Below are 11,363 nucleotides of genomic sequence, written 5' to 3' on the forward strand. Positions count from 1 at the left end.
ACGAGACAGAGGAGAGGCCGACAAGACTCGAGCGAGTCCGGCACGGCACGACCGCGAGTATTTGCGTCATTAGTTGCAGCCCAACGGTGTTGTCAAATGGGATGTTATAAGCAAATATATTATTTTTTTGTATTTTTTGTATTTTTTTCACTTAGATGAATCCGTATTTTCTGTGGTATTTTTATTAAAATAGCGTTTCTTGTCTCGTTCGTGTCTAAAAATAATAAAAACAAGATGATTTTAATAAAGTAAGCGTTTTTCAGGCAATGTCTTGACAGATCCATTATGTATGGCGGAAGATCTTCGTTTTCTTCTATAAGCAAGAGTGCCTCTTCTACTGGAATACTCGGGTAGAGGGATTTGACATCGAAACTTGCCATAATGTCGTCCTTGTCCATCCTGAGAGAACCTAAAATCTGAGTGAAATGTTCTGAGTTTTTAACATAGGAATCTGCCTTTTCCACTATAGGCTGAAGTGCACTGGCCAGATATTTTTCCAGCTTGCATAATGGTGAGTTAAAAGCGCTTACGATTAGACGCAGGGGAACCCCGTCCTTATGGATCTTTGGGAGCCCGTAGAATTATATATATATATATATATATATATATATATATATATATATATATATATATATTTTCACGTATTGATTCGCTCAATTGGCATCTTCAATGCTCGCGTTCCGAAAACACTTGGAACACACACACGCATATATATATATATATATATATATATATATATATATATATATATATATATATATATATATATATATATATATATATATATATATATATATATATATATATATATATATATTTATTTATTTATTTATTTATTGTGTGCTATCTGGGGTCAGTCAAAACGATAATCTGGAGCGCGCAAATATGAATAATTCACATAATTCGAGATATTATATAAATTAATAGGTCGCGATTAGAGTGAATAATATTGATTTTGTAATTTTGAACGAAAAATATTTAAGGTCCGATAAGTTTTACATGGTCGAGTTTAAGCAACCCGAACAATGCCCTTGGATAAGCTATCAAGAAAAACTAGCGACAAAATTAAACGTTCCTCGTAAACGGAAACAATACCTAGTAACCATTACCAACTAATTTAATTATTTTACAATTATTGTTTAACAACAAATGGATCGATATCTACGAATTTTAATTTGCGAACGATAAGGTATAACGAAATTTATTAACTGGTGCAGTCATATGGCTATTAGAAAATATAGTGGCCTTAATACCGTAAAAATTGATGCTCCTCGGACGGGAATAATATTTTCGTAGAGAAGGGAACGTTCCTCCGCATATGCCTGCAGTTTGCGCTTAACAACGATATACACGGGTTTAACTCCCTTTTGCCTGAAGATTTAATAGAATCTGGACATATTTTGAGAAAATACTGCCGTAAAAGTGCCGCGTTGGTTGTTGAATGCCGCAGGGTCATTGGTTAAAAACAAAAATTTTAAATCTTGCGCATATTGAATAGACCTTCTCAACAAAATTTTTATAGTTCCTGTATTATCAGCAGGCACTCCATATCTCTAGTAAATTGCGGAAACTGTCAGCCGCCATGTTGATCGCCTCAAGGTCTAATTGGTTTAAAACGACATTTGAAATGGAAGGTCTTATTGGTTGAAAGCGAATTCTACCTGTAGTATCAGAATAGGCGAAGCCTATGTATATTTAGTAGCTGTGTAGTGGCCAGGTGTCCAATAATATCAAAATGATGGAATATGTGGAAAATTTCACAATTGATCAATAAACAAAAATATTTAAATATTGATTACAAAATTATTCAATAACCTCAACCATAAGCTACTATTCATAACATTGATCAGTGGATTTCTTGACAAACAGGACGAATAGATTTTTTGCGGTTAGAGCGACATCTATCGACAATGCCAAATAACATGTCGGACTAAACCTGACGTTTTTGCCACAAAGAATCTGAACATTTCAAAGTGCCTCCTTCCCATCACCAGTGGGTTGGGGTGACACCTGGTATGTTTTACGGTAAAGGCTTATTGGCAGCCTATGTAAATTATCAGCTATTAGTTAAATTGAATAGAGATTAAAAATTCCAACTTTGAAATAAAATATTTAGGTGAAAGGCACATTTTATTTACTTTTTTTGTTCAGTCCGTGCAATATATTTGCCAATGTATAGGTACCTATTTTGCTGGCACAACTTAAAACTAAACTGTTGCACGGCTACGATAACATACGGCAAAAATGTTAGGCGTAGCAGTTAAGATAAAAAGTTTTCCTCAAAATAAAACAGTTTTCCCCGATCACTGCGATATTCCGCAATTTACGGTATCTCGCTAAATTGGTTTAACCTACACTTGTTAAGTCATTCAATTTTTAGTATAAATTACTGAAAATACTACCGGAACTATTAGTATTTGTTCAAAGAATGTCCAAGCCCGTCAGTATTCGAGTTGTGTTTTTATCGCTCGTCTTACATCAGTTTACTAGTAAGTCGTGTTCGTTTTAATCATCATCGCTTTATTCTTCAATTATCTAACTACTTCACAAACTGATTCCGTACCATAATATACAAGAATACGTTTTAAGTGCAAATTCTAAAATTGTACAAGTTTTTTGCTCTGAATACCAAATAAAATAATAATTTGATATACTGATGAAAATCCATTCATCAAAATAAATAAGAACTAAAAGTTCAGATTTTCACGAAATTATATATTATGACATGACAATTGTTTCGACAACACCGTTTTGAATTTTATAAAATGTTTTGAATTTTATAAAACATGGTGAATTAATTTTTAGATGCCTTAACAGCCGATTGGTCATACAACGAACAGGGTAAGCAATAATAAAATATGCGAAGGTTATCTTTTTTACCTGTGATAGAATAAGTCATTAAAAAATTGGATATGTTTTCATTTTATTTCAATTGAATAAATCCAACAGTATTTTTAATTTATTTATTTTTGCCTAAAGAATTAGTGGGATCTGGACATATTTTGAGGAAATACTGTGGTAAAAGCGGTCATGTTATTGAATGCCTCAGGGTCATTGGTTAAACACGAGATTTTAAATCGCGCACATGCTCATGTTGAATAGAGCTTCCCAGACTTTTTGTCATAGTTGCTTCAAAAGTACCTCTATTATCAGCATCGGCAGGGCCTCTTTATTTCTAGTATAATACGACCAAAAATATAGTGCATTTATTGCTTTGACGTTTGAAGTATTTTACAGTAGCTTAACCGCAGACCTTCGCAGGACCGTGGTAAAAGCTATCCCAGCAGATCTTTATTCGGCATTAAGTAGCTCTTGCCTGAGATGGACCGTAACGAATATTTGTAGAAACTTGAAATTTTTATTTGCAATGTAAATGCGCCGTTTTAAATTTGATTGAACATTGATACTGTGGGGAATTTTCGAATAAGTAGAAGTGTTTATTTTAACATCAGGTGACATGTACCGTTCTTAAGAGTTTGATCTAAATTGCAATATTGCAATTTGCAAATGCAAATGCAAATTACGGAGGTATTTGACTGTGATCCTTCCAGTAAGTAGGTATTTATGTACCTGATTCTCGAGCTTCTATCCTGCGAGGCTGTCTTCACTAGATAGTTCAATGGGTAAGGGTAAGTAAAGTCTGTTCATAGATATAAGAAAGTGACTAACTGATTTGAATTAAGGAAAGACCAAGGCAAGCTGTAAGAATGAAATATGGCCGAACAGGTCCGTACTTTGTTTAGAATTTAATTATTTGGGGTTTTGTTAGGAAAGATACTAAACAACATTCATTTATTTATTTATGTATTTGTGTTTAAATATAAAATAAAATTAGAAATTACTTTTATTATGTACTTAAATTACTTAAAATTATTCACATAATATATCAGTATCACTATCGCTATCATCGCCTGTTCTAATTATTATTTGTTCTATATTATTTGCAATATGGATATACGATTGTTCCGATTTTTCTATATGTTTAACAGAATTTGCCCAACTTTGTGGGGGGATGTTTAAAACTTCGGTTTCTATAAGTTTGAGGACATTGGAGTTAATACGGGGAAAAACATTGTTACGACGAATGGCAGATTTCAGTTGGTGCCAAACATGTTCAATGGGATTAAATATACAGTGGTAAGGCCTTAACACCTAGATTTTTTGCATAATTATCACAGACGTATTCTTTTTGTTGGTTCAAGCTTTGTAGAACCTCAATTAATTGCTTTTTACTATAAGTGTCGAACCAGGTTTCATCCAAGGCCTTTGTTGTTCTCTGTAAATCGTATTTTTTTCTAGATATTTCAGTCGCCATTTCCGAATTCTAAATAGATTTCATTAAAACTTGCCTTTTGTCAATTTTTTAAAATCTAAAACCCATGTGTTAAATACACTTTCATAAGGTAGTTCTGCCACACTTAACACTGTTTTCATCTTTTTCAAGCCCCCTAATTAAGATATCTAATGTAGGAACGCTTTGTTCCTCTTATAACTGGTAAATTTTACGCCGTATTATATCTTGATCACTTTCATCTACACTCGAGAAAATGTCAGCGTCGCTTCTTTTTTTCCTCGCTGAAATGCGATTATTCACAATTTTCCATACAGTTGATGTTGGAATTTTCGTCAATGTGGTCGTTTCTTCTAAAGATGCTTGCCGGCACCACGTTCAATGAGAGTCAAATAAACATTGTTTATAACTTCCTTAGTCTCAATAGAATAGTGTTTTCTACATTTGGGCGGGAGCATCTCCTGAGATACACTAGACTCGCACATATTTTGCATAATTCGCACACGATTTAACACACGCTGTATTACACACGAAATAAGAATGATTACTAATAAACTTAAACTAAGTAGTATACCAAACCAAAGAATATTAAACACAGGCAGGTATAAAATTATTTTCTATTACGGACCACAATTTTACCTGAATGTAAATTCCGAAACTTTAGGTAATAATCTTGTTGCATTGTATGTTAATGACCACCCTTGGATAATCCCATTCAAAAGCAATTGGTGACTTTCTTATATCTATGAACAGACCATATCTTGTGTACCTGTCCATTAACAACATTCCTCATCTTGTATTTTTGTATCTTCTACATAATTCTTCGATTTGTAAACAACAACAGTCTGTTTTAAGACTATAGATTATATAAGACAATTGAACATTTTTTGAAGGTTCCTGTTTTTTAACACTTTAAAATGTGGAGACCGTAGAATAAAGCAGATGTTTACCTGTTAGAAGAAGACATGGAAAATAACGCAAAATTTGAGGTGGTTGTGGAACCTAATGACAATTTAGTAGACAACTACCTCAGCAAATAAAAAGAAACAAATCCGGATGCTAAACAAATTGTTTTGAATGTTTACAATTTTTTAAGATATTCAGAAAGGGAAGTAGGGACAGCAATGAAAACAAGTGACATGACCAAAGTTCCAAAGTCAATTTTAAGAAAAATAGTTGCAAATGGGATAGTCAAGAGGAAAGTGAGGGAAGATGAAGAAGAAGAGCAACACACAAATCTAATTAGGAGTATAATCTACGACGCTTAAAAAGTGAATAGTGTTTTAAACCAAGAAGAACTGCATAAAAAAGTACTGACAGATTTACTGATGTACTTTTTTGAATAAAATGGATTTTCAGTGCCAAACAATTAATAAACGTCAAGTGCTAATGGAATCTTAAAGAATTTCGCAGTTGGGGGTGGATTATTTAAATGCAATTGAAAAAATGTTGAGAGCAAAATAGGTCAATAGCGTATTTAGTCAAAACGTGGTTCGATACTCACGATACAGTAAAAAAATAATGTTGTTAAAACAGTAACAGTGTACCAGACGTACCACCTTCACATGGAAAACACATAATAATTCTTCATACTGGGTTCAAAAATGGTTGGGTGGAAGATGCCTTGTTTTTGACTACCAAAAATGTCAAAGATTCAAGTGTAGATTACCATGACAACATGACCGCCGAAATATTTGAGGACTTTTTTGAAAATCTGTTGCCACAACTATCGCCGAATACTGTTATTGTGTTGGATAATGCCTAGTATCATCCAGCCCAAATTAGAAAAATTCCAAATAAAGAAGAAATTAAAAAAATTCTGTACGAAAATGAATTATATTCTGAAGAGAGCTACACGAAAAAGCAACTTCTGAAATTATTAAAAATAAGACATATTAATAAAGACTACAAAATACATATAAGAAGAAATAACACTCCACCAACATTTAGTGATAGTACAATAAACGTAATTCGGCAAGAGGTAGCTAAAATATCAATACAAAGTTGGTCTATTTGTAATAAAAGAAGAAAATATTTATCGAGTACAATTAGGGACGAAATTGATTACTGAACTAGGCAACGACAGTAGCGATAGTGACGATTCATTAAGTGACTGATACTTTATTATTATTATATTTAATATTTTGTATATTACTAATGATGCTATGTAGAAATGTAATGAAATAGAACGTGATAAATTCTTACTTTGTACTAATTTTTTTATGTACACGTTTCAAGAATTGCTCGACGAAAAAAATTGAAAACATACTTATATTCCGCTTGTTAGTGTAGGTAGATAAATTCCTAGGACGGTTCTGGAATGGTTGCGGGTAAGGGTCTGTTCGGCGTATTCCATAAAGGGCTGGGGTTTTGGAGTAATAAACAGTAGGCGAAGTTAATCACGGGTTCGATTTTAAAAGCACTATATTCCTGGTCCAAGTATAGCTATATGGTTTGTCAGATAAGTGGGAAGGCGCCTGTCAGAGGGGGAAAAGTCAGTCTCCAATAGCTCTAAAGGAGAGGCGGAGCGTCCAAAGACCAACGCTTCCTTTAGAATTCAGGAATCTTGGCGTAAATTGTGATGCCCGCGTTACAAACAATGGCCACACAGGTGGGTTTTAATCGCGGCATAAAATTTGTGAGGCAGATGTTTTGGCTTGTAGCGCGTGTGACAATGCCGAATAGCTCGCTAACCCTTGAAGGCGGTGGCCTAGCGTCAACGTTTCGATTTAGCGACCTGCATTTTCATTGGCAGTCGGAACACACTTTAGATAATCGGAGGTAATTTTTTTTGCATCGCCAATTGCGGGTTTATCATCACTCGTTTTTAGATACCCTTTGGAAGCCCATTTTGTCTTTTTCGACGCCGTATATCCAAGCTTGGAAGATGCTATTCAGCATCCCAACAGTGTTGCCGTAGTTGGCGTACTGTTCGACGTAAGTCCATTTTACATTTATGCGAGTTCCTTTGTTTTCAAGTAACCAAATCTAACATAACTATTATTTTTATATTTATTCATATTTATATATATTTACAAAAGATGTAAGTTTATTCCATTCAGAGTGACCGACAGAGAAAATTACTAATGAATTATTGGTTTAGATTAGATATTGAAAATGTGCAATGTGTAGAACAATTTGAAGCTGATCCTTAAAAGAACATGTCTTCGTGTTCTTTTTGAAATTGATGAATTGTTAAAACCGTTAAAAGTCTGTCTCAATTCGGTGGCTAATAATGGAATAGTTGAATATTATCAAAGATGATTGAATTAATGGCGAACACTTGGCGATCCAGCTAAGCGACAAGCCATTTATACCAAAAATTTTTCTTGACTTTCAAGTTCAATAACACCCTACACTTTTGTATTCAGGTTGTGTCAAATAACATTCAGCAAATTGGTAGGGGAAATAGAAAATCAAAAATAATACGTCATTGTGGGGTTCCAAAAAATATATTTTTTTATTTTTGTGAAACGGTTTAAGATTTCTTAATGAAATTTTGACCATAAATATTTATGACAGAGCCATAAAAGTCACTGCTGCGAAAATTCTAAAATCTTAGACAGGAGCATCAGTAAAGGAGGTGGGGGTACCTATTTTGCCTTCAACATTTTTCATAATTCTATTGCTGTTAATATTTTTGAGCTTGAATTTTGTAAGAAATAATTTCTGACCCAATGAAAGGTATATTTATGATTTAAATTTCGTTTGAGGTGTCTTAAGCCGCTGGAGAAATATAAAAAAAACCATTTTTGGACTTTTACACTGGGTATCTCATGAAAGAGTCTTTTTTGGACACATGCTTATTAAACTAAACGTTATTTTGTAATATTCTGAATGCCTTATAAATTATCAGAACGTGACGTGACGAGTTTATTTGGCACTAGCGGAGCTTGCAACACGAGCGCAGCGGAGCGAGTATTTCACAAACGAGTGACTTAAAAAGTCTACGAAACGTGTTGCGTACTGTCCTTTTTCTACGATGAAAAGTTTAGTTTTTGGGTACATTTTCGCAAAACAACACGAATTCAAAGCATGGGAAATATCTCCGAAAACATCCGATTGCTCCCAAATCCGTGCGGTAAAATCCCGGAAATGTCCGAAGTGGCTCGGATTCATGGGAAACAAAACTGACGTGGTAAAATGACGCTTCCCGCACGCTAGATCGGTGGGTAATTAGGTATTTTACAGACGGGAGTAGAAAAAAATATTTTCATTCTACTGGTTCATCACTTACATTTGGTCTTTAGCGAAACTTAACGTGACTACATTTACGACAACATCTATAGAGTTTACTTAATTTCGCAGGTCTCGAAGGATCACTACATACGCGCTTTGGAGTTAATAGCGAAGGCTGCAGCACAAGTTCAGAAAGCAGGAATGTCAACTGAGATCAAAAACCTGTCCCTCGCAAAACTCATACCGCAGCAACACCAGAAATTCCTTTATTATGACGGGTCGTTGACGACACCAGAATGCAACGAAGTCGTCAGTTGGTTTGTATTCCCCAAAATCTTACAGATTCGTTCTTCACAGGTGAAGCACCATACATAGACTCGTTAGGATTCAATATTTCGGTTCTGCTTGTAGTTGAAGAAACTTACTAGCATTAATGACGAGGACGGTCAACGGCTTAGTTACACGTATCGCAAGTTACAGCGGCTCAACGGACGAACGGTATTTCGATCATTTTGAGCACATATTTTTTTTCTGCGGCGTGTAAAAATATATTTTGTCCGAATTATTCGCAATGGATTTATTTTAGCCTATCGAATTGATGCAATTTCTAATTCCCTTCAGGCGGCTTCGTCTGATATTTTAGTGTCACCAAAGACGAAGACAAATTGCAGTTGAACTTCTAGCTTACTTGTCATCAAGGCGAGGTTGTACATCATAAGTCATTTGGAAGTATTCGGGGAATTCCTTCATAGCGTACACCAGAATTCCCCTGCAGTTTACCCCTCGTGACGAATTGTCAGCGGTCATGGTTGGTTGCTGAACGTCGCAAGGTCTTATTGGTTTAAAATGCGCGCATGTATATATTGAACATCCGTTATGTCAAAGCACATTACATTATTATCATAGGTAAGTCTTCTATATACAGGGTGTCCTAATAGTGCGTCAGCAGTTTATGACTTGGAAACCGTTGGCGATGAAAAAAAAAATACACACAGTTACACACTGGCATGAGACGCGTAACCTAAAATTGAAGCAGTGAAAGAGTAAGTCAATTTTTCTCTTGTGGAACCCCATATATATTTCTTCATATTTGAAATCTACCGTTAGTTTTATCCATAGATATTGTTTATATGATTAGGCCATGGCTAAACTCAATAGTTTTTTTAATATTTTCCATTTTGAAAAAAATACGAAGGGGTTATTTTAATCTAAACTTACAACTAGCGAGTGCTTAATAAACGAGGGACTGAAACCGTTTATTAACGTGTTGCAAACTATACCTTTCCTACGATCAATAGTTTTTGGATACATTTTAAGAGCACATTCATGAACTGGCTGGAGACGTGTCCCTCTTCACCGGCGACCGCTATCGATATGCTGTTCGATAAGGGTTCCTTTAAGGGCAGGATGTAATCTTTTGAACGAGGCTTCATATAATTATGATCGAACTTCACTTAGCTAAGTTCGTTTGATCATTTAATTATATTTCATCCTCGTTCTTTAAGATTACACATAACGTAGATGTTTAAAGCAAAAAGCATTTTTATTCGACCTAAAACATTGCCCACAACAAGCAATTTATGAAACTATTCCAAAATATAATCTGATTTCTGGACAATGATAACATAAATAATATAACGATAGCCTGACAGCCTCTAATACTTAACATAAGATTAAAGTTCAACGCTTAATAAATTAAATAACAATCCTTTATCCAGGTTTCTATTCTTTATGTTTTTCTTTTCCTTTCGAAATCAGTTTGTTATAAAATTTTGCACAAAACTGACGTGGACGTAGACCGAATACTATCTGGTGATATGCCCTTCAAAAAGCTTTTGAAGTGGCAGCATGTTTTACACTACAGGCTGTAAAATGTGAAGTATCTGCCACAAGCAACTATAAACTTAATTCACCTACTACTAGTCCGTGTCCCCACCGCCGTAGAGGTTTCTTAAAAGAAACAAACAAGCTTTTCACATTACCCCTTAAAAGCTTGCTCCTTTCCAAATATTGTAAAAGAGTACTTGTTACACACAGTTCTGCTTTTTCTTCGAAAAACGGTAATACTAGGTTGAAATTTCCCAGATCCCGATGCCTTACTAATATCAGGTATTCTATTTTTGATCTCAGATGTTTTTTTTTAAACTATTATCAATATCTATAATGGTTAACGTCTATGCTCTATGTGCAGTCACGAAAGTCAACAAAATCAACACCTTCTCAGTCACATTCTGTAACGACAAAGACTCAATTGGAAAATGTCTTGATGAAATTTAAAACAAGTGACACATCCCATATTTTCTCATATTTGCGCCTTAAAGGTTTTGTCTTAAAAATCCATCAAAAAAATTTTGCTTTATACGAAATTAAAGAAATCGCCATCCTTATGGTGTTCAAAGTTCCATAAGAAGCATCCCCATTAAATTTATGAGTGAAAAAATTTAACAAATCATTAATAGCAAATTGAAAAGGACATACTCTAGTCAACCAAAAAAACCACCACTGTTTTAGCGCTGAATCATATTGCTTAAGTATGGCGTTAGAGATAGACGCTAACAAAATATAAGGTGACACTGGAAGATTCCTTAAGGAATACGCTTCCCTGATACACGTCCTGCTATCAACGTAAGTTTGGCTACCAAAAGATGGTATACTGTTCTGCAAGGAGAAAGAAGTAATCCTACATCAGGTTTAAAAATAACAGGATCATCTAAAAACAGAGAAAGAAATCTAGGATACCAACCAAGATTGCGCAGTCCACAAAGGTACAACTAAGATTCCCTCCGTTTTTCCATTATTATTTTCTTCAAAACTCTTTGCAATTTTTGTTCACTTTTGATGCAAAACAATCAATCTGGGGTTCACCAAATTTTTTAACTATTTTCGTGAAAGC

General features: G+C 34.5%; 1 protein-coding gene across 1 annotated transcript; it reads left to right on the forward strand.

The window, feature by feature from the left end:
* The first annotated feature begins 2,290 nt into the window (after positions 1-2,290).
* On the forward strand, positions 2,291-9,027 carry LOC132698008 (carbonic anhydrase 14-like). The gene is made up of 8 exons (XM_060663831.1): positions 2,291-2,328; positions 2,381-2,489; positions 2,806-2,841; positions 6,753-6,902; positions 6,955-7,072; positions 7,123-7,228; positions 8,600-8,827; positions 8,882-9,027. Exons 2-8 carry the CDS (start codon positions 2,429-2,431, stop codon positions 8,984-8,986), a joined length of 804 nt encoding a protein of 267 aa, XP_060519814.1. The 5' UTR covers positions 2,291-2,328; positions 2,381-2,428; the 3' UTR covers positions 8,987-9,027.
* The last annotated feature ends 2,336 nt before the right edge of the window (positions 9,028-11,363 follow it).

Source organism: Cylas formicarius, unplaced genomic scaffold, assembly GCF_029955315.1.
Source record: "Cylas formicarius isolate icCylForm1 unplaced genomic scaffold, icCylForm1.1 PGA_scaffold_2__14_contigs__length_35257938, whole genome shotgun sequence".
NCBI classification, from domain to species: domain Eukaryota; kingdom Metazoa; phylum Arthropoda; class Insecta; order Coleoptera; family Brentidae; genus Cylas; species Cylas formicarius.